The sequence below is a fragment of the Eucyclogobius newberryi genome, unplaced genomic scaffold, assembly GCF_026437365.1.
Source record: "Eucyclogobius newberryi isolate DKJ021-1_F unplaced genomic scaffold, fEucNew1.0.hap1 SCAF_15, whole genome shotgun sequence".
Taxonomy (NCBI): Eukaryota; Metazoa; Chordata; class Actinopteri; order Gobiiformes; family Gobiidae; genus Eucyclogobius; species Eucyclogobius newberryi.
Genome location: NW_027315779.1, coordinates 5,041,411 through 5,065,952, shown reverse-complemented (window position 1 = coordinate 5,065,952; position 24,542 = coordinate 5,041,411). Strand labels below are relative to the sequence as shown.

The 24,542-nt window shown below is 43.6% G+C and overlaps 1 protein-coding gene across 1 annotated transcript; it reads right to left on the bottom strand.

Annotated features, from left to right (window-relative positions):
* Positions 1-227: 227 nt before the first annotated feature.
* On the bottom strand, positions 228-7,291 carry htatsf1 (HIV-1 Tat specific factor 1). Its single transcript, XM_072445778.1, has 10 exons — positions 7,108-7,291; positions 6,092-6,256; positions 5,296-5,539; positions 3,346-3,393; positions 3,115-3,269; positions 2,192-2,355; positions 2,024-2,120; positions 1,700-1,789; positions 1,485-1,622; positions 228-921 (listed from the first exon to the last, which is right to left on the bottom strand). Exons 2-10 carry the CDS (start codon positions 6,254-6,256, stop codon positions 667-669), a joined length of 1,356 nt encoding a protein of 451 aa, XP_072301879.1. The 5' UTR covers positions 7,108-7,291; the 3' UTR covers positions 228-666.
* Between the last annotated feature and the right edge of the window lie 17,251 nt (positions 7,292-24,542).

The window sequence follows — 24,542 nt, the reverse complement described above, 5'->3', positions numbered from 1 at the left end:
TATATTAGATTCACATCCAGTGCGAAGCTTTAGCAACTTGAGCCGGTGCTTTATTCCACGACGTCCGATCAGACCCTCAGAAGTGACATATGTGTCTTTAGCTCCAGTCACACTTATGTATCATGTTCTGTCCATTATTGAGTTACTTTACATGTTCTGAACAACCATCTCTTTTTAATGTGCACAACAACAAAAGAAGAGTGTTTTTCTGTTTGTTTGAAGAGTTTATTTTGAACTTTACTGTTGCTGCATTCTGTTCAGTTTTGTTTAGCAATGACAGAAAATCACATATTTTTGCTTTAGTGTGATATGACAAATGACGAGTTTACAGAAAACTGACGACTTTAGGTGCATTTCCCAGCTGCAATTTAAGGTGGAACATGTTTTCTTTTTAACTATTGACATAATTCTTAAGTGAAAGCGGCTTAAAACAGAAGAAAAATCAACATTATCGAGACGAAACACAGCACAATGAAACCGAGTCGTACGGCCTCAAAAAATACAATGCATTCAAGAGTCGAGACACTAATTGATGAAATGGTGAGGCGATTCTGGCCAAAATGTACTTTAAGCTCACAAAAGGTATATATGTCCAGTAGAAGGCCAGTTCCTCCAGTATTACACGTGTAGACCACCTGCCATTGTCCAAACGGAGCGAGCCTGAGCTTAAGCCTCTTCGTCGCTTCCTGCCAGGCTGCTGTCAGTGGAGTCCATGTGTTCTTCAGCGTCTGGTGTCAACTGTGGTTCCTCCGGTGCCGGCTTTGATTCTGGCTCGGTGCCGTCTGTGCCGGTGGCTCCCTCCTGTGGCGGTTTAGCTGCACTTGAACTTTCGTCGGCTTTTTCACCGGCTTTTTCACCAGTTTCGAGGAACGTGGACCAGCCTTTGAGACGCTCCTCGCGCTCACGGGACGTTTCTTCAATCTGATGATGACACAGAGAGAATACAAGAGGTATAAATATAAGTATGTATAAGAGAATACATTGGAGATTATGTTTACTAAACTTTACTTTTGATTTGATTTAAATAATATGGCCTTACTGACACAGTGATTATATTAATTTGCTCTTTGTATCCTAATAAAAAAAATAATTTGACTATTTTTATTTAAATTTTTAATCTCGTCACAACAGCAATTTTGATATTCTAATAAAAGGTCCCCTTCTTAACAATTTTACATTCAGTTTTCTTTCTTTTTTATTGCAGCAATTTTTAAGCACATAAAACCCAGGACATGACACAAGACATCCAATAAAAGGAAATTATGACACTTTTTGTCCAGTGTATACGGTCCAAAAGTCTGTCAAAAAAGTCCATTTTCATTACATTACAATAACAATAACAATAAATGTGAAAAACAAAAGAAAATGTATAAACAATAAGATGCCAACTCTTGAATTTTAAGCAGATTTTCATATTTCCATTTTTTAAAGACATGACACAATCCTTTCGTCTTGTAGCTTTGAACAAAGTGGTAGATTTGTACCTGATAGTCGGTGGTTCCGTCCCACGGCTGCGCAGAGAGCTGCCGCCCGCCGAACCAGCGCCCGTTAAACGACAGGATACAAGCGTCGGCCAGATCCGGCTCTTTAAACGCCACCGAGGCCACGCCGTCCGGATGTCTCTGCGTCACGGTGACATTCATTTAATTTAGACGCTCAAACGTTCGGGTAAAAAAACAGACACGGGAGCTGAACTTACGTCAAAGATTACGACTTTCTTGACCTCTCCAAACTTTTCACATTCGGTTCGAAGATCTTCTCTGTACTCATTCAACACCAGAGGGTCTTCCTACAGGAAAACAACAGTTATAGACAGATATATTACAGGTATATAGGAATATTACTGGTAATTTGTCGCGTTTAAGAGAGGGGAAAAGTAGTTGGCTTTCATCTGTATTATTGTCTAGTATTTTAAGGTCTTTACCATGAGCACCATTTGTCAAGAAGCAGCAAAACTCACAATGAAATGGGCATTAAAAAGAGGAAGACAGATGGTCATTTCGGACCCAATGACTGCTGTTACCTCAAAGTCACTGGGATGAAACATGTTCCTGATGATCACAACTTTCTCGTGCCTCTTCCTTACTTCTCCTTTCTTCTCGGGCCTCCAGTCCAACTGCCTACACGCACAATCACACGTAAGCTTTTGGTTTTAATCTACGGTTCGTGCAACGCTGAACCATGCACACACTTCTGTTGCAGTTTGAGCTTCTTCTTGTGGTCCTTGTTCTTCTTCTTCTTCTTACTGGCGTCATAAGTTCCCTTTAGTTCAAAGCGCGCAGCCTCCACGTGAAGCCTGTAACCTCGCACTTCAGACTCATCTATGAGACGAACGGCCAGCTCCACGGACTCTTTCTGCAAAACCAATCGTCAAATCTGAGTGAATCTGGGCAGCAGACAACATGATATTACAAATGCATTGTGGTAAACGGAGCGGGAATCGGCTGCTGGGCTTGAGATGCCATCAAAAGATTGTTTATAGTTGTTTTATACTACAGCGTCAAGAACATCCTTAATTCCTCCATCTAGGAACCTTCAGTCACCACATTTCATCCTTTATTTGGCTAAAAAAGTATTAAAATAGTAATAATGTACAATAGGGATAATAGTTTGACTAGTCGACTTAAAAAATCTTTAGTATAGTTGCAGTCGTAGTTAATAAACAGAAGTTGGTTCAATTCATGGTTCAGGATCTAAATGTTCATGACGTTATTCTCACTTTAGTAACAAACAAAAAACCCAGCAAAATAATTAATAGGCATATGTTAAAATAAAAAAACATCATATAGGCTCGCTCTTATATTTTAGTTACATTTAGACCACATCTTCTTCATTTCAGGTGAATTCCACTGTGTTTCTACATCTTTACAGCAGTTTGGTGAAATGTTTAGCCAGATTTACTTTTTAATTTACTTGTGGGAAACACTTACACGCTGAGGACCACTGTCTGCTTTGTATGTGAATCTTTAATTAAAACGATGTGACAAACTTTATGATATCGAACTTACTGAATGATAAAATAAAGCCTTATAATACTTAAAACAGACGGAGCGGGCTAAACGACTGTACTCGTGGAATTTCCTTTAAGATATTTTTTGTAAACTTCCCTTGTACCTTTAAATAGCAGCAGAGGCCGTCTCCCTTTAGATTTCCCTCTTTGTCCTTGTAGAGTTTGACCTTGTACTCCTCAGTGATGGGGTCTTTCATGACGATGCCACACTTGGACATGAGCTCGGCAAATTCGTCTGCGCCGATGTCAGGAGGCAGACCTTTGGACAGAGAGAGATGTTTAGGAGAGAAAAGTACTTCAACGAAATGGAGAAATGCGCAGTAACTAACACCAACCTGAGACGTAGACATTTGTGTTTTTGTCCTCATCAATGTCAAACCATCCTGCGCAAAAAAAAATACATTTAGAAGAAAGTATGTGACAGTCAAATTATTATATAAGGGATCATGTCAAAATAGGTTGAAGCTTAAAAGATTAAAAAAAAAATGTCTGGCATCACATAAAATTTTACGCATTGATAAAACAATAGTAGCTTGATAGCTTGATACTGTCGTGACACATATTCATGTGCAATTACTGTCGTGATCACATGCAATGGTATTTATTTCTTCATTTTATCTTTTATTATTTTTACCCTCTATCCCTTGTTGGGAAATGGAAGGTTTTGTCTATAGGAGTTTTTGTTTATAGGAGATCTTCTACTGAGAGTGTTTTTCAAACTTCCTTTAAGTGATCTGTTCTTTTCCTCTATATCTACCTCTGTATCTACCTGCGTTGCAACAATGAAATTTCCCCATGTGTGGACAATAAAGGATTATATTATCTTATCTTATCTTAGACCCTGCTCACCTCTAGTGAACATCCCTGAACATCCTTTGGTATGTTTATCAGTAGAAATTATGAACTCTCCAAATAATGTCAACATCCCGCATGTTTGTTTACTCAATCCACATGGTCCACGGGCCCTACGACACATCCCATTCAACCGGAATTGTGAGATGACCACATTGAGATAGTCTCAAGAGGAGGAGAGAGTGAGAAACTAATGTTTCTTGTCCAAACTTGTAATTGTCAATTGCCTGCGTTTAGACCTTAGTCAGACTGACAAAAGCAGTACACGTGCTTTTGTCTCAGTGAGAATCTCACATCTTCTGTGATTGGCCGAAACCTCATGCGGGGTTTGTTTTGGTCCTTCTTCCGGGCATATGCACATTACAAGAGCGCAATCTCTTGATCATTTGCTGCGCCGCGTCTTGCTGCAAAATAGCTTTTCCAACTTTGCGCCGTGGCTTTACGCACTCGCCGTGCTCCCCCGCACGCACCCGCTGAGCACCCGTGCACCCGCCGTGCTCCCCCGCACGCACCCGTCGTGCTCCCCCGCACGCACCCGTGCACCCGCCGTGCTCCCCCACACGCACCCGCCGTGCTCCCCCACACGCACCCGCCGTGCTCCCCCACACGCACCCGCCGTGCTCCCCCACACGCACCCGCCGTGCTCCCCCACACGCACTCGCCGTGCTCCCCCACACGCACCCGCCGTGCTCCCCGTACGCACCAGCTGCGCTCCACCCGCACCCGCCGCCTAAAGTTGGCCTAATGCTTGTTACTGATAGAGTTTTTGAGCATTTCAAAACAATTACTGCCACAACGATGTATTGAAGCTTCAAGGCAAAAAAAAGACGAAATGTAGACGAAAAATATTACGTCTTTTCAGCTTCAACCCATTTTGAGATGATCCCTAAGAAGGGGAATTTCATGCTGGCAAAGCAACACCAAGAGTTCAGATTTGTCATCAATTCATAATTATTGAGTGAATTTGTTTCTTTGCTCTTTTTTCCCACATATTTGTCAATGGAGTTTTTGTTTTGCTCATTGGAACTTTGTACAGAATACAGACACTTCAACTCAGCTCACTACAATTATCTCAACACAAGGACTCAAAAACATAATCTGTTCAGCTGTGTGTGACCACAAAGTCCGTATCAGTGATTAATGTGAGCGCAGCTGCAGTTTTCCTCTTGTTTATCTGCTTATCTACCTCATTTTCTTCATTTAGATTTCAGATACACACTAAATATGTAGCGGCGTTGTAGACTTTCATATTTGTTATTAAACTGTAGTAGCTCCATCACATTTTAATTGTGTTTTGAGCTTCTACAGAAGAAAATGTCATTACTTTTACATTACTCAACATTTTCATACACTTAAGCTAAAATTCTGCATGTCACACATCTGCATAACCTTTATTGTCTTGTAAAGTACTGGGAAAAATAAGTCAGTGTTACCCTGGTCTGCTTTCCTCTTCTCCCCTTTCTGGTCAGTGTCCTGGGCCATGTCTGGCTTGGCCTCCGCTGCAGAGTCTGGGGTTGGGGTTTTGGCGACCTCTGCTGGTTTCTCTGTCGGTGGAGGTTTGATCGATTGCTCTGGTGCGGCTGGTTCAGCCTTGGCTGTTCCACTGTTTTTATCTGGATTTCCATCTTGACTGAAGCCATAGTTGGCCTGATAAGCTGCAATAAAGTCCTCAGTGATCTGCAAAGGGATATTCATCATAAAAGTGAATATCATCTATGTAATCCATTTGAAAATAGATGAAGAAAAGTTCAGTTTCTGCTAAAGAAAATAGCAGTTTATTATATAATTATTAAATTAAGCAGGAATTAGAATCAGGACATTAATTATTGCTGAATATTCTATGGATAAATAGGTTTATTATGTTTTTTTTTTTACATTTTAAATCTTTGCCTAAACAATTGGCAATAAAAAAATCTCTTTACTTTGACATAAAATAATTGGATTGCATATCTATACAAATGGAATTGGAGGCCGTTAGCAAGTCAGTCCATAATCCTTCAGAGTGCAACATTGTGTACATATCTGAATGACCACAATTTAATTATTTGTGATAATGATAATGCTTTCAGTGTCGGTACATAAATATAATCATAGCCACATATTGTACATAATACACTTTATCTGCCATTTATTCAGTCCATACATTATAAGTATTAACCTGACAGCTCTAATTAAAACACATGCTGGTCTAAAAATAATGATCGCCACTACAAAATGGAAAGTTCTTACTTTGGGGAACCAGGCCTTCTTCTCATAATCCCAGTCGTAAACAGTGCCGTCCTCAGGGTCGGTGTAGGTGAACGGGTCAGTGCCATCCGTCTTCCTATGGTCGTACATCTCCTGCATCCGCAACTGCTCCATGAACTCCTTATTTGCGTCAGATCCCCCGCTCATCTGCAAAAAAAACCACATCCAGATATTTTATGATTATTTAGTCCAACTTTTCCTGACCAGAGACACAGGGACTTCTGTGGAAGGTGGAATTAAATAGTATTGAATAAAAATTATTCCTTGCTGTAAATTTGTTGTATTATTATTTGGACAAAAAACAAGACATACGAGGCCTGGGTGTATGTGCAAAATAAAAACAAAGACATATAATAAATAATGATAGTAATAATGATGATAATTTTAAGGTAAATCAAAACAATCAAAACACAAAACTAAATTATACAAATTAGATATATAAGCAAGCATGAATGAAGTTGAGACACAAATTAAAGTAATTATATAAAACTAAAATTAATGCATTTTTGTATGTGACATTTCATAATAATGTTACTGTAGGATCTACGCTATACCATTAAAACAAGAAAATATAATAGTTATATTAAGCGACAACATTCATAAATACTATACATGCATGTTACAACAATTCTCAAGTTAAGATAAGATAACCTTTATTCGTCTCACAATTCCAGTTTTGCAACACAAATTATGCACAGAAGTATAATAAAATAAAAACAGATAACTTAGAAATAACTCTTATAACTTAATAATACAGCTGTAACTGTTAGTTAGTCGTTTAGCTTAAACAAACCTCCACGTCAGGGTAGGACTTAATTAGAATATCCTCACCAGTCTCAACGGTACATAATAGTTTAGCATTTTGCATTATTGTGTACATTACTTACTCAGGCACAACAACATAGATGTATGGCACATGCCTTTAGCAATTCAATGCAGAAAGCTACATTGACAATGCTAATGTTTGTTAGCCGCGATAGCTCAATCTTAAACATTACCTTTGCTTGAAGCGGTTGATAGCCCAATAATATATCCTGGTGGTGATTTATGTTATCTTATAGTTGTACAATGTACATGTTTGCAAGTGAACCATAGAAAATAGTCAAACACATAACTTTATAATCCCCTCCAAACGCAGTGCGCCATGTTGCGCTTTAGCAGAATTGAATGATTTACTTCCGGTGCCTTAGAGCGCATGCGTAGTATTCATAAAATAAGCGTTTGATTTGATCACCGGGGCTACAGATACAATGGCGGCTATTAAGAACGTCAATGCAACATAATAACAACGACTAAAACAAACGCACACACTTTGTATAAACAAGCGGCTAGTTTGTTAGCTCCTTGAGTCCTGAGTCTATTCAAAGAAATACTTTGATAAGATTGTTCTATTTTGAGAGACAAACAATAAGGAGATCAATGTACAAACAATATCTTTATTTTGTACAGTAATGGCGGAGGGAAGCGGGAGCGTGAACGGGGCCAGTCTGCCTCCGGGAGACCCTCAGCTCATTGCGCTGATCGTGGAGCATCTGAAAAACAGAGGACTTTTTGACGAGTTTCGCCGCGACTGTTTGGCAGACGTCGACACTAAGGTGCATATCACTTACATTTTTAATTATTAATGCAAAGATTGCAAATAATACATGTCTTGAACGTACCATTATTTTTATTTACACTCAGCTTAAATGTACTTCAAATGGGATATTATGAGCGTTCGACCACAACCCTGACTTAGCCATAACTGTGTTCCCTCATTAACTCACTCAGAGTTGTATTTTGATTGATTTACGATTCAGGTAATGCTTAATTGTTCTGCATTTGAGGCTTGAGTGATCAGAAATATCTCAATTTCACTTACCCCCTATCTCCACCCACTGCACTGTACACACTTAGGTTAATTTGTCAAACACATCATTGAAAATAGGCTTGTTACAGTGAAATGCCACTGTCCTGCAGTTTGGAACAGGAAGTCAGTGGACCTGTTTTAGATCAATATAATGGTTTTCTCTAATGAATACATTGTACAATAATATCTAAATTTATATAGACTCTATACAATAAAAAGCACAATGTGTCTTATTCAAAGGTAAAACATAAAGCAAAGACTGCATTCGTTACTGGCTGAGGAATATTACAAGCAGCACATGATGTGAGCTACAATGACTTTTATTCTTATGTGTAATTTCAACAATGAACAAAAAAATATTGAAACATCCCAAGTACTGCTTTACAAATACTGAATAGTTTTATGTATGTATTATTTTGTTCCAGCCTGCCTACCAGAACCTACGGCAGAAAGTTGACAACTTTGTGACCACCGACCTGGGCGGTCAGGAGTGGACCTCCACCATCAACAAGAACCAGATGAGGAACGGACTCAGGCAGAAAGTGGTGCAGTGAGTCCTCTGCTTTTACCTACCAAAATAAACAAAGCAAAATATAAATTATGAGATTTTACTGAGAACCATGATACATGATGAATTGTTCTTGTTGAAGATAACTTTAAAACCTGTTGCACCATTGTGATGTTGCGATGAATACTACAGTTAACTACTCATGCTATTATTATTCATGCATAGTGGATGATATCTGTTGTGTTTTTAGATCTGGGATGTTGGAGTCAGGCGTGGACCGAATTATAACTCAAGTGGTGGATCCTAAAATGAACCACACCTTCAGGCCGCAGATAGAAAAGGCCATCCATGAATTCTTGTCAGGGGAAAAGAGAGAAGACGTTCCCATCTCTTTGAATGCCGTGTCTCTTCCTGAACAGAGTGAACCAGTAGACCCCCCAGCACCTGTTACTGGACCCCACACGCCATGAGGTTGGTGTCTTTTGTTTGAAAGCCATTTTTATCTATCATTTGTAATGATAACGTATTACCATATTGCTCAGCTTATTTAACCATTGAATTATAGTTTAGAGTATAATGTTGTGTCTTTGAGCCCAATTATTCAATGATGTTATCTTAAAGGGGACATATTATGTAAGTTAGACTTTTTTGAGCTTTTAACTGTGTTATAATGGTGTTCCTTCATTATTAGCTGGTTCAAAGTGTATTTCTGCCCACTGCTAGAGTTTAGAGTCTTTGCCCAAGCCCGGCCCGGGGCCACATTTCGCACTCTGTTGGGCCAGGCTTGGGTCCAGGGGGCAGAGTTGCATTGAACATGTGTGTTCACACATGTGCTGCTTACGCTCCCTGTGGATGAGTGACAGCCAATAACAAAATGTTGATCTCTGAAGTCATTAAAGTGGCCAAATATGTAGGTTTCAAAAATCTAAAGTAGCCATTAAAAAAGCAAAGTAAATGAAAAACTGCTGCTTGTTACGTTGAAATGTCACCATGAAAAGCAGTATTCTTTAATAAATCCGTTGGTATGATTGTGTATTTGGTTAAGGTTAGGTTGTGGTGCTATAATCCTCACAATACGTAATTCAGTTCTGTCTCTTTTGCAGATGCACATGAACAATGCTGTAGGACCATTTACATCCTCAAGCTTGGACGAATCTGTTTTGTGCATCGTAGAGGATGAAGAGCTCAGTTTTTGTCCCGGTTTTACTCCCGTGAGAACCATCTCACATGAGAGACACTAAGAAATATTTGATTGGTGAATACTCTCGATGGTGGACCGCAACCCAAACTTTGCCAAAATACTGATTCATACTATTTTTCAGGACTTTTGTTTATCTTCGTTCTTCATGTTTTCCCCCCTATTGGACTTTAATGTCAACCCCTAAATTGCTAATTTGACATTCAACTTACTCTCAAATTCAAGCTTGTACATTAGATTTAGTTGTAAATAATAATACATCTTCTTGTTTTATTAATATAAACACATTGAACTGATCATGTTTCTCTGTCTTGCACAGTTTCCAAAAGCTCTAGTCACTTCTTGCCCCGGGATAGAGCAGATGTGGTGTTTAGTTTACCGTCCCATGGTGTGGAGCCAGCGTCATCATTGAGGGGCAATTTAAGCAGTTAGAAAATACAAGAATAATTAGAATTAAAGCCGCAAGCGGCAATGATCGGCCCTCGCCACGCCGCCGCCACGCCGCACGAGGAGGGGGCGCTAACGCGCCCCAATTGTCCTTTTATTACATCTACTGCTGAATCTGTGACGCTGTCACATCTTCTCCCCTTTGTTTTACCATCAAAAAGCAATTTTATTTTGAATTCTTGGCAAAATGTGCGGCTTTGCCGCACAGAGACCGTGACTTTTTGAATAAAAATGTGGATAACTTTTGATGGTACACCCCTGAAGATGAGTCTCACCAAATTTCAGGTTAATAGGGCTGACGCCCTGGGAGGAGTTTGTGAAAGTATAAAGTGTAAACATGTTCTGGCGATTTCCCCATTGGAATAACGTGGGAGGTTTTGGTCATCGCTACGGCAAAGCCATAACAATTATGACATGGGTCTCATTGACTTTTTTGATGGGGATGCTAAAATTGAGTTGTTTGTCAAATTTCATATAATTTCGCAAAACTAAACATTTAACCTCCATATAAAATCTGTACGGGGGGGTTTGTGGCGCCAAATTAATTAATTTAACTTCAAGTAGGTTTAGGGCAAAGAGTTTAACAACTGATTCTAATTTGACGCAATTCGGACTTTATCTGCGCAAACGGCAGAAATGTTAAATTTGGGAGATTTCTGAAATTCTAGCTAAAGTTTGCGGCTTCGCCGCACAGAGACCGTGACGGGTATCAATGTAATTTGAATAACTTTTGATGTCCCACTCCTCAGTACCATTTTCACCAAATTTCAGCTTTTTAGAGCCAACACCCTGGGAGGAGTTCGTAAAAGTACGACATTTGGAAAAACTCCTGAGTCATGCATTGCCATTTTTGAACCAATATGGCCGACATTTGGTTGGGCGGACGATGTTGCCGTAATAATATTTTTTACTTCTCTTGTCACCATCTACCTCTGCGCCAAATTTCATGATTCTACGATCAGATTTTTTTTGGTCATTTCCTATCTCTCAATGCATTTTTGGTACATTTGGGGGCGCTGACGCGCCAGTTTTTTTTATTTTAGAAAAGGGAAATAGCCAGAATGTAGAGAGGCACGATTTTTAGAGGTGTGCAAATTTTTGTGACTTTTCGTCAATGTTCACTGGGTGAAAAATAGGGGGGTTGGTCCCGAGAAGAAGAAGAAGAAAGAAAGAAAGAAAGAATAATATTCCGATGCGAAAACAATGTTTCCCATTTTTCAAATATCATAAACTATACATTTTCGGAAAGCGCTCGCGCTTTCCTACCTCATGGTGTGGGTCCCTGGTCACTGACGGGTACTTTCGATAATTTTGAGTGGGCTCCGCCCACTTTGTGTTTCTGGCCCTCTATACAGTAATAATGTTCAATTTTTGCATTACATGCTTATATGCACGGAACATGCAAGAGATGGGGAACGTATTTGTGAGCTACTTAGGGCAAATGAGTGCTTTATATGTAAAGTGCTCGTTTAGTGCGCACTTTTGCACGGGCTTCGCCCGTTTACAACGATAATGTTCCATTTTCCTACTACTAATTAGTATGCACGGGGCGTGCGTGAGTGAAGGAGTGCGTTAGTGAGTGTTTGGAAGTGGGCGAGCGCTTCGCGCTCGATTTCGTGCGCACTACGTGCGCACTTTCGCAGCCGTGCTTTGCACGGCCTTACAAGATTAATAGGCCTCTCGCCAGCTTGTGGCGCTCGGGCCTAATTACACCAAAAAATCTTGTGCATAACAGAAGGACTGGTCAGGTCAGGTCTGCAGATATTGAAGCATTTTGAGTAGAGTAAGATTGTCCCTCCTCTGTGTCACAGCCAGCATCCACAACAGGAAAGCTGCATTCACACAATCCAACAGTCCTTCACTTATGGCCTTTGTTCAGCACAAACTACACTCCTCAACTTGTTCAAATCCCAAAGATATGTCTGAAATCCCACTCAAAATGATAACAACAGTGTGCCAGTCGGTCAACCGCACGAGCAGTGACCACGACCAGGGCGACAGCGGTTACCAAACTCGCTCCAGTGACGGACACGCTATCTCAATTGTTGTTTTTGTGACTCTTCAAAGTGTTTCGGGACAGAGGCAGAGACTTTGATGGACGCACTTCACGTTTTGTGTTTGTCTGTCTTGGCCGATCGATTGTGTAACCTCTATTGATCGGGGTCTTGTTTTGGAGGAGGGCAGCCCATGATAACGCAAATGTTTTTCAAGTCTGTTGTTTGCGGAAACCCCTGCTAAGTGCCTGATTTATGCTTCCATTAACAGTTACAGTCACTTCAAATGGCGAGCGGAACCGTTAAAGAAAGAGTTGTTTTCTTCAGCGATTGAGAACATTTACTGAGATGATTAAACATTATTGAGGCAAGCAAGTATTTTGAGTATAAATATGATATAATTATTGTTGAAATGTATGGCCTCAGATGACATCACAACATTGAATAATAGTAAAAATGACATAGATGCTGGTCAAATGATGTTAGTGTGCTGATTTGTGTTGTCTGGTTGGATAAATAACAAGAAAAGTGGACATTGTTTCTGATATAAATTAATTACCAATTAATTAATATTTACTTTTGTCTGTCTATAACAAAAATACAACGATCGGTACAGGGAAACTGGTCAACTCAATGTCCATTCCCTTTGATAGAGCCAGACTGGAGCGTTGTTTACTGCTCCGGCCGCAGAGGTCCCTGTTTGTCCATTGTAGGGGGGGCCTGTCTGTGGTGATGTGCCATTCTGAGCATGTGTGCTCTGTGTGTCGGGGTGAAAGGTCGTGGTGTGGGTGGTCACCGGGAGGTTGCGCAAAGCGATGGTGATGTTGTTTTGAAATGGGCATGACACGGAATATGAGCGGGAAAAGTTCAATAAACAGCACCACACGCTTCCTGAGGTCTTCATCTGGACAGAAAGCACTGAAGGCGCGGGCAGAGCAAAGACCTATTTAAACTATGTAACTTAATTAAATGTCTGGAATAAAATGGGAATCTTATCATTGATGTATTGATCAGTTTTTTGTCTCAAACTATTGTAATCAAACCAGTTTACCCCTTTACTACTAACAGTGTAGATGATGTAGACTTCTTTATTTGATCCCAGAGAGCCAATTCTGATGCAAGCAGCAGCTTTAATAAAAATCGACATAAAAACATAACAAAAGAGATGAAACAGGTTAAATATATAAAGAATGATAAACTACAAGTACCGGTAAGTACAGCTAAAAACATAAACATAACAACACAGTGACAGTCTGTACTAGCACTACATAACTGACAGTATAGTTGAAGAAACACATTTTTTATGTATTTACCAGTGATTTGATCACAATAGTTTCTTACTATTTTCCAGGAATCGTAAGGCTGTGGAACACTCCCCACTCCTCCAGGCCAATGTGACCTTATCTGGCAAGTTCAGAAGGATCTATGAGTTATAACTGAGGGTCATGTTATCTGATTCATTGTAACATTTAAATATCTTTCCAAAGTGTACGTTTTGGTCTTAGATGTGAAAACAATCATGTTCCTTGCTGCACATCCTCCAGCCAAAAGGCAAAAATCTGCTAAAACCTCAACCGCGGTGAAGTTAGTTTCACGTTGGACGTTGGACATTCGCCTCCGCAACTAGAGCGGTGTGTGCCCCGCCTGCAGTAGCTCGACGCGGGAAGCTGCGCGCTGAAGTGTCGCTTGGTACGCCAGTTAGGGACCGACTCTAAAGTACCGTTTGTTTAAAAATGTGTTATCTTAAAAAATATCAAACGTATTTATATTTAAAAAAATTAAAATATTGAGCATGAATCCAAGTTGCTAATATTAGATGCAATAGTCCTTTTGGGCTGAACAATTAACCCTTTGTAGATTTTTAAAGAATGTTTTTCGTCAAAAAACAAGGATTCTTTTCAATAGCTCCTAAGTCAGCAAACCTAGAAAGTCAAACCCAAGTGATTATAGTAGTTGTGGTCTCAAGGTATCATGCACACCTTTTACTTTTTCAATTTAACCCTTTGTAGAATTTCAAAGAATATTTTTCATCAAAAAACAAGGATTATTTTCAATAGCTCCTAAGTTGGCAAACCTAGATAGTAAATGCTAAGTGATTATAGTAGTTGTGGTCTCCAGGTATCACGCACACCTTTTACTTTTTCAAATTAACTCTTTGTAGATTTTTAAGGAATATTTTTTGTCAAAAATCAAGGATTCTTTTCAATTGCTCCTAAGTTAGCAAACCTAGATAGTAAAAGCTAAGTGATTATAGTAGTTGTGGTCTCCAGGTATCACGCACACCTTTTACTTTTTCTATTTAACCCTTTATAGATTTTTAAGGAATATTTTTCGTCAAAAATCAAGGATTCTCTTCAACAGCTCCTAAGTCAGCTGACCTAGAAAGTCAAACCCAAGTGATTATAGTAGTTGTGGTCTCCAGGTATCACGCACACCTTTTACTTTTTCAAATTAACCCTTTGTAGATTTTAAGGAATATTTTTTGTCAAAAAAAAAGGATTCTTTTCAATAGCTCCTAAGTCAGCTTACCTAGAAAGTCAAACCCAAGTTATTATAGTAGATTGAGTCTCCAGGTAACACGCACACCTTTTACTTTTTCAATTTAACCCTTTTTGAATTTTAAGGAATATTTTTCGCAAAAAATCAAGGATTATTTTAGCAGTTAGCAAACACCGTAGAGTTGCTGAACTGACTGATAAACGGTCAAGGAAACGGCCTGTGCTACTGGACCCTGGACCACAGAATGTCAGCAGAGCTTTGAGGCCTTAAAAGCCAAGCTCACCACGGCCCCGGTACTTTGCCTACGCTGACTTCTCTCTCCCATTCATTCTGGAGGTTGGTGCAAGTCATGCTGGATTGGGGGCAGTGCTCTCCCAGGACCAGGAAGGGAAGGTGCGACCTCTTGCGTACGCCAGTCGAGGCCTGCGCCCGACTGAGCGCAACATGTCCAACTACAGCTCCATGAAGCTAGAGTTGTTGGCCCTTAAGTGGGCCCTGACTGAGAAATTCAGGGAGTAACTGCTAGGACACAAATGCGTGATCTATATGGACAACAATCCCCTGAGTTATCCCTCCTCAGACACACTGGGAGCTGTTGAGCAGCGCTGGGCCGCCCAGTTGGCCTCTTTTGATTTTGAATTAAAATATCGTTCAGGTAAGTGTAACCAAAATGCTGACACTTTGTCTCGCCAGCCTGGCACTTCCTTACAGGAAGTGGCACCGGGAACTGGGCACATGTCTGCCTGGGCAGTTAAAACAAGCCCTACAAGGAATGGTTACACAGGCAACACAGTCCCTTGTGACTTTTCTACCGCAAGTTGCCCCTGCTGACCTCCGCGAGCTTCAACAGTCTGACCCCGCCATACAGGAGATCCTGACCTTTTGGCAACAAAATCGACAGCCCACTCGTGAAGAGCGACGAGCCCTCTCTTCGACTGCCCTCTTAGTGCTGGCCCAGTGGGACCGCCTGGTAGAGTTAGAGGGGCAGCTGTATCGGCAGGTGTTTCGTCCTGACGGTGGTGGGGCTGTGTATCAACTCCTTCTGCCTAAAGCCTTGGTCCAGAATGTCCTCACCCAGGTCCATCAGGAGCATGGACACCAAGGAATAGAGAGGACTCTGGCCTTGCTGTGTTCCCGGTGCTATTGGCCAGGTATGTCACGGGAGGTAGCCCAATGGTGCCAGGCTTGCGAGAGATGTCAGCATGCAAAGGACAACCAATCGGTTCCTCACGCCTTCATGGGCCACTTACTGGCTTCACAGCCAAACGAGATCCTTGCTATCGACTTTACCCTGTTAGAGCAGACCTCCACTGGTCTGGAAAACGTGCTGGTCATGACTGACGTTTTTAGCAAATACACACTTGTAGTTCCAACCCGCAACAAGCACGCTTTCACTGTGGCGCAAGTTCTGGTCACAGAGCGGTTTGCAAAGTTTGGTGTGCCGGCACGCATACACTCGGACCAGGGACGAAACTTTGAGAGCACTCTCATCCAGCAGTTGTGTAAGCTGTATGAGATTACAAAATCTCGGATATTGAACTATTGGCTATTGGCATGAGGCCATATTATCTGCCCCGGGAGTTCTCGCATGTGATTTTGATCGTAGTCTATGTGGCCCCGTCTGCCAATGCTGAATATGCTTGTGAAGCACTGCTCTCCTGCACTTGTAGGCTGCAAACACAGCATCCACAGGCTCTCTTCCTCATCTCTGGTGACTTTAACCACGCTTATCCCTCTTCTGTTCTACCAACATACACCCAGTATGTCACCTGCCCCACCAGAGAGAATAGAACATTGGACTTGTTTTTTGCCAACACCAAAGAGGCTTATTCTTCTTCCCCCCTACCTCCCCTGGGCAGCTCGGACCACAACCTTGTACATCTGAGGCCTGTGTATGAACCCATCATGCGCAGGCAGCCTGTGGTGTCCCGTGTGGTGAGGATATGGTCTGCTGAGAGCGAGGAGGCTCTGAGGGACTGCTTCAGCACCACTGTCTGGACTGAGCTTTACGGCCATGGGGAGGACATCAACACCATCAGAGAGTGCATCACGGACTACATCAACTTCTGTTTTGAGAACATTGTTCCCTCCCGGACGGTGCGGTGTTTTCCAAACAACAAGCCATGGATTACCGGTGAACTGAAGCCTCTGCTGAAGGAGAAGAAGAGAACAAGGAGGAGCTGAGGACTGTGCAGAAAAAGCTGAGGAGGAAGATCAGGCAGGCTGAAGCCGGCTACAAGAGGAGGATGGAGGAGCAGCTGCAGCAGTAGAACATTCAGGGAATGTGGAGAAGCCTGAAAACCATCTCAGGCTTCAAAATCCCCCCTGCCCAGACAGAGGGGGATCTACAGTGGGTGAATGATTTAAATGCTCACTTCTTGAGATTTGATTGGTCACCCGCCCCTCCCCCTGCACAGCTGCATGCTCCCTCTTCCACAGCTGGACAATGCCCTGCATCCGTTCCTCTTCATTTCTCCGCCCCGGACCATCAGCTCCCCACTTCGCCTGGACTCGCCCATCCCCCCAGCACACAGTCCCCCTGCCAACCACTGACTGTCACAGCAGCACAGGTGAGGAGTGAGCTGAAGAGGATTAAAGTGAGGAAGGCAGCAGGACCTGACGGCATCAGCCCCAGGCTCCTTAAGTCCTGCGCAGATGAACTGTGTGGAGTTATGGAGCATGTCTTCAACATGAGCCTGAAGCTGAGGGTGGTAACACAGGTCTGGAAGACCTCCTGTCTGGTACCTGTGCCCAAGACACCGCGCGCCAAAGACATCAACAGCTTCAGGCCGGTGGCTCTCACGTCCCATCTGATGAAGACACTGGAGCGGCTGGTCCTGGACCACCTCCGCTCCACCGTGAGCTCAGTCATGGACCCGCTGCAGTTTGCATACCGGCCTGGCATCGGAGTGGAGGATGCTCTCTCTCTCACCTGGAAAAGCCTGGCAGCTCTGTGAGGATCCTGTTCTTCGACCTTTCCAGCCCCTTCAACACCATCAGCTCCTGAGGGACAAGCTGGAGACTGCTGGTGTGGAGTATGACCTGGCAGAGTGGATCCTGGACTACCTCACGGACCAACCCCAGTTTGTGAGAGCACGGGACTGTGTGTCTGACACTCGGACCTGCAGTGTGGGGGCGCCCCAGGGCACTGTCCTCGCGCCCTTTCTCTTCACCCTTTACACTGCAGACTTCAGACACGACACTGCAGAAGTTCTCTGATGACTGTGCCATCATCGGACTCATCACGGACGACGATGATGCAGAGTACAGGGGACTGGCGCAGTACTTTGTGGACTGGTGTCAGCGGAACCACCTCCTCATCAACGCGGGGAAGACCAAAGAGATGGTGGTGGATTCCCGCAGACGCCACCCCACTGCCCCCTTATCAGTGAACATCCAGGGAAGGGACATTGAGAGAGTGGACTCATACAAGTACCTGGGTGTTCATCTGAACCACAAACTGGACTGGACTCATAACACAGACGCACTGTACAGGAAGAGCCAGAGTCGGCTCTACCTCCTGAGGAGACTCAGGTCTTTTGGAGTGACAGGGCCACTCCTGAAGACCTTCTATGACTCTGTGGTGGCATCAGCCCTCCTGTACGGTGTAGCCTGCTGGAGCAGCAGCATCGCAGAGAGGGAGAGGAAGAGGCTGGACAAAGTCATCAAGAAGTCCAGCTCCGTCCTGGGCTGTGCTCTGGACTCGGTGCAGGAGGTGGGGGACAGAAGGGTCCTGGCTGGATTCACATCTATGCTTGACCATGAGTCTCACCCCCTGCAGGACACTCTCTCCGCTCTGGAGAGCAGCTTCAGCGAGAGACTGATCCACCCTCGCTGTGTGAAGGAAAGGTTTCGCAGGTCTTTCCTTCCTGCTGCTATCAGACTTTATAACAAACACTGTTAGTCCTGAACACTCGCAATACTGACTTAACAATGTGCAATTCCGTCATATGTGCAATATGTGCCGTTGTGACACATATTCATGTGCAATTACTGTCGTGATCACATGCAATGGTATTTATGTATTTATTTTTATCTTTATTATTTTTCCCCTCCATCCCTTGTTGGGTAATGGGAGTTTTTGTTTATAAGAGATCTTCTACTGAAAGTGTTTTTCAAACTTCCTATAAGTGATCTGTTCTCTTCTTCTGTATCTACCTCTGTATCTACCTGCGTTGCATCAATGAAATTTCCCCATGTGGGACAATAAGGGAATATCTTATCTTGTCTTATCTTACCACCCAGCAGGAAATGGGCAGTGTGAGCGGTTCAATCGAACACTTCACAATATGTTGCATGCTCTTCCTGCATCCAGTAAAAGGGACTGGAGTGGTTGCTTACCCGAGGTGCTCTACGCATATAACACCACTCCCCACCAGTCCACTGGTGAGTCTCCATTCTTCCTGATGTTTGGGCAAGAACCACGTCTGCCTATTGATTTCTTGTTGGGTAGGGTGCAAGACCCCGTGGGGGGGGGGGGGGGGGGGGGGGGCTCAACGGCAGCCAAACAAAGAGGGGGTCCACACAGCTCTCACAATAATTAATAGTGTCGGTGTAATCCCTCATTCGTCCAGGCGTGTTCCATAGTAGAAAAAGCTTCAGTTGTAGTCATCTGGACTCAGTTTGCAAAAATAGACGTTTCGACTCTCATCCAAGAGTCATTGTCAATAACAGAATTTAGGTCGAGAACTCCGATATTAATACTGTTCTGTGGTTTGTGAGACCCTGGCTCAACCACCCTGAGTACCTGATTAGCATCTGAATGTCCTCTACCTTTCCAGGGGTTCAGTAACCCATTATAAATAACAGGAAGATTAAACCTTAGCCCTCCATTTCTGTTTAAAGAAGGTCTTTCTTTTTTAACAAAAATAGCTTCCTTAACTCCTCTTTCAAACCATCTTTTCTCCCTGCTTAAAACCTTCACATCACCGTCTTCAAACGAGTGATTAGAGGCTTCAAGGTGGAGATGCACGGCGCTCTGTGGTCCTGAACTAGTATTTCTTCTGTGCTGATAAAGCCTCTTGTGTAGAGGCTGTTTCGTCTCACCTATGTAACGTTCTTTACAACTTTCTTCGATCCAATGCAGTGAAGAAAGTTGTAAAGAACGTTACATAGGTGAGACAAAACAGCCTCTACACTCAGGGTGGTTGAGCCAGGGTCTCACAAAGACAAAGAGGTTTCTAATAGCCCATTAAGATTCTGAATAGGCTAGCTCGGTAGATACAAGGGGGGAGTTTCTGTTGAAACAAACAACTCTTTCTACTTCAGGAAGGCTCCTCCCAATGGGCGGGTCTTACCACAGAACAGTATTAATATCGGAGTTCTCGACCTAAATTCTGTTATTGACAATGACTCTTGGATGAGAGTCGAAACGTCTATTTTTGCAAACTGAGTCCAGATGACTACAACTGAAGCTTTTTCTACAATAATTAATAGTATATTTTTATTATAAATAATCAGGCCCTGACAAAAGAAACAAATGTATCTGTGTAGATGGCAACTAACTAAGTGTAGTGTGATATGTATCGTTGCAATGAAAATGTGCAAAAATAAACAGAAATAAAACTGTGCTGCCACACAGTACAGCAACCAGTCTTGGGGCGCGGCGAGAGAGAGACTGCTCCCACCAGCCTCCCTTATATCCAAGCTGGCTCCACTCAAGCCAAACGATCCTAAGGTGTGTTAGGAGGGACCTGCAGTGGAGAGAATCACCTGGCAACCAGGAGAGGGTGCTGACTCCCACTGACCAGGGAGCTGACACCCCTACAGAATCCCTAGGTTTGTAACAGTGGGTGAAATGAGCACCAGACGCGTCTTCAGGTGGCTTTCAACGGGGCAAGAGAAAGATTGCGTCTGGCGGCCTCACGCAGAAAGGCAAATCATGACCAACGGGTCAGAGATGTGCCATTTAAGGAAGGCCAGCTGGTGCTACTTCGCGATTACAGTGCTAGGGGTTGTCGGAAGACCCAAGACCTGTGGGGTCCTCAACCTATGTTGTCCTGCAAGCCCCAAGGGAAGATGGCGTGGTGTACACGGTGGCTCCTGTGGATCAACAAACCAAGGTAAAAAGGGTCCACCGATCCCTGTTGAAGGCCCTGCTTTGCAGTGACTCCCCTGCCACTGTCCCTGGTGTGAATCCTCCCGATGCACCTGTAGCACCAATCGTAGAAGATGAACAGTCATTTGAGGATGATTTGTTTTTACAGCCGCCGGTGCGGCAGCCAACAGTTGTGCCCCAAAACTCCTCCCACGTCCCATTACACGTGCCGAGTGCTCAAGAACCATTAGTTGCTCTCCCCACCGTGGTCACTGACCAGGCTCCGCCAGCAATTGACCCTGTGGCCAATCCTGGCTTCAGCGAGGCATCTGTACGCCGGTCCACTCGCACTACCGCTGGCCAATACCTAAATCCCCACCGTATTCCAAGGTCCCTAGTTGAACAACCATCCGGCCAAGGTGCTCCTGTGTCATCCTCCAGGCTGACACAAGCAGTTTTTAGGCCTTGGTGTTAAGTTGTGTTTCATCGTCGGGGCGACGATGCATTTCGGGGGGGGGTGGAATGTGGCAATATGGGCTGTAGAGGCCTGTGCTGAGGGTACACTTACCTGCCGCTCCGTGGCGCTCAGCTGGCAGACTATTTAAGCGCGCCCTCCTCATCCGCCTCTCGTTTCGCCCACACGCTCTTCCGGGCCTTGGTTGTTGGCCACTCCGTCCTCCATTCCAGGTAATGAAAATCCCGCGGCTTCGATTCATTCATTTCACAAATTCATGAATTAAATTCTTCCGGTAGTGCCGCTGCAGTGCCACAGGCACCCATAATCCAGTCCGGGGCTCTGGCAAATCACCTAGCAGGTAATGAACTCCCAATTCTCCTCAGTCATTCAGTTTCAACGCTCCTAAATCCCGGTTTGCCCCAGATACACCGGTCAAGTACACCCGTTTGGCTTTTAACGCCTTGTCCATGACCACACGCCGCAGATTGCGGCGAAGGCGCTGTTGTGCGGCAACAGCTGGCCAACGTTGCATGCGCTGGTCCACTCAGTTTGGATGCAGCCTGTGGTGTGGAGCAATCCCATTGACGATCCCATTGACCCCCTAAGGAAGTATCGTGTGCTACTCCGTCAACCATGCCCGGTATGTGCCGAGAATTTATTTAGATCAGTTTCGATTCCACTGGTAATATTGCAGGTCTCCTGTGGTGGTCCGCAGCGGCTTGGGCACGCCCCCCTCTGCTGTTTTGTTCCTTCTTGGCTTCTTTTTGTTTTGTTCCTGCTCTGTTCTGATCCTGTATTGTGCCTATTTTGCCGTCCCGTTTTGTTCCTGTTTTGTCCCTATTTTGTTCTTATTTCGCCTACTATTATAATAACTTGGGTTTGACTTTCTAGGTCAGCTGATTTAGGAGCTATTGAAAAGAATCCTTGTTTTTTGACGAAAAATATTCCTTAAAAATCTACAAAGGGTTAGTTTGAAAAAGTAAAAGGTGTGCGTGATACCTGGAGACCACAACTACTATAATCACTTAGCGTTTACTATCTAGGCTAGCTGATTTAGGAGCTATTGAAAAGAATCCATGTTTTTTGACGAAAAATATTCCTTAAAAATCAACAAAGGATCAATTTGAAAAAGTAAAAGGTGTGCGTGATACCTGGACACTCAATCTACTATAATAACTTGGGGTTGACTTTCTAGGTCAGCTGACTTAGGAGCTATTGAAGAGAATCCTTGATTTTTGACGAAAAATATTCCTTAAAAATCTACAAAGGGTTAATTTGAAAAAGTAAAAGGTGTGCGTTGTACCTGGAGACTCAAACTACTATAATCACTTAGCGTTTACTATCTAGGTTTGCTCATTTAGGAGCTATTGAAAATAATCCTTGTTTTTTGACTAAAAATATTCTTTAAAAATCTACAAAGGGTTAATTTTTCAGCCCAAAAGGACTATGACATCTGGGATTAGCAACTTGGATTCATGCTCAATGTTGTTGTTTTTTTTGTTTTTTTTATAAATGTGTTTATATTTTTTAAGATAACAAACGCGCGCAGCTCCCTGTGTCGAGCTACTGCAGGCGGGGCACACTCAGAGGAAGCTCCGGTTCTAGTTGCGGAGGCGAATGTCCAACGTCCAACGTGAAACTAACTTCACCACGGTAAAACCTCACAGGACACGCGCAGGCATTATGCACGTGCACGCACGGCTGGAGACGTTTTGTAAATTCTGCAGGTTTTCTTTTTCTTTTTGCTTTCCACGACTTAGTTCCTCGTAAAATAATATAACAATCAAAAATATCATGATAGGACACAAACTGAAAAGTTGACCACAAACGAGCTTCCTGATTTATTTATGTACAATCATTCATTCACCTTTTGTTGTTTGTAGAATCAGACACGCGGCTGTAGTGACCGTGATTAAGCCCAATGTTTCACCCATTTTCAAACTTCCCAATACAACCAGCTGCACTTTATGTAAACTTCACGCACTGCAGCGAGAGCCTCTTTCCCTCATCAATGATAAACTGCGCTCTGTCCTGTCCCAGCGCGCGTCCACGTGGCTGCGCTCTGATTGGTCCAGGCACCAGGCCCCATCACTCAGAGGCGCGCGCCCTCCGCACCCTTATATATTACAGCTCAAATACTACTCTGCAGATCAACACACCGGGAACAACCTGACGGACCGAGCCGGACTTATGAACATGTCAGCGCGCGGGGCACATGTGCTTTGGGTTTTTTGTGTAGCTGTGGCCGCTCAACTGGCGCTGAGCACAACGCAGCCCGACTTTCAGGAGAAGCAAATATCTCAAGCAAAAAGACGACTGACTCTGCAGAGCACAGGTGAGACTATGGCACACGCTCAGGCAAATAACTGGAAGTGTTTAATCATGCCAAACTATATAAGAAACAAACCAATAACGTGCATGCCAGTGAATCCAATCTACATTTGAGTTGGGCAAAGTGCGTCAATTTGGCCTTATTTGGCTTAAAGTCTGACGCAATAGCGTTTCATATAAGACCATTTCACCAGAAAAGGTAAAGGCCTAAATGTTTTTGGCAAAATGCAAGGAGTGAAAAAGACTTGCACGCGGCGTGATGAGAAGGGTGAAGAAAAGATCCATTAGTGATAATCTGTGCAGCCAATAAAGAGGCTTCCCGTGACGCGTGTGTTTACACAGCCAGGGTTTGTCCTTTGACCCCGGAGCTGGCCCTAATTGGCCAGTAATAGGCCAGTAATGCCCAACAGGTTGCTGATGTTTATATATCTCCTTTACGTTGGCTGGTCACGTCATCGTATCTCGGGACGGACCACAGACCCACCGGACGCAGGGCAGGCGTTGAATCACATTAGTCTGTTACGGGCCCCGTGTGAGCCCGCGTGCAGGGTCGTGCCGGGTCGCGCGGGGCCGCGCTGCTTTTTGTAATTCAATGCCGCAGCTCCACATTCCCCTCACGCGCCTCCAGCAGCGGGAGCGCGTGACGACACCTCCGGCCCAGGACTGACCTCCGCCTCGGGCACCGCTCCACATCCAGCCACGGGACAGACCACCAAGGCACAGGAAGAGATGAGGATCCATTCAACAAGACCTAACAAAGAGTGCGGCCCCCGATAGACACTTCACACACATTTGTTTTACTCAAGTGTGTTAACATGTATTTTAAAGCAAATGCATTTTAAACGCTGGGTTTGTGCCATTGTTTCTACCATTGTCATGAAATAGTGTCATTCTCAGAGGCGTAGCTACCCGACAGGCGAGACAGACAAGTGCTTGGAGCCCCTTAATCACCAGGGGCCCCCAGAGTCCTTAGGCTACAACAAGCTTATTACTGTAAATACAACAAGCTCATTACAGTCATTATATTTCATTGACAGGTCACTCTCCTGACTGGTTTTTGACATTCTGTCCTCAATAATGGGTTCAGCAACTGCAATAAGGGATCATCTCAAA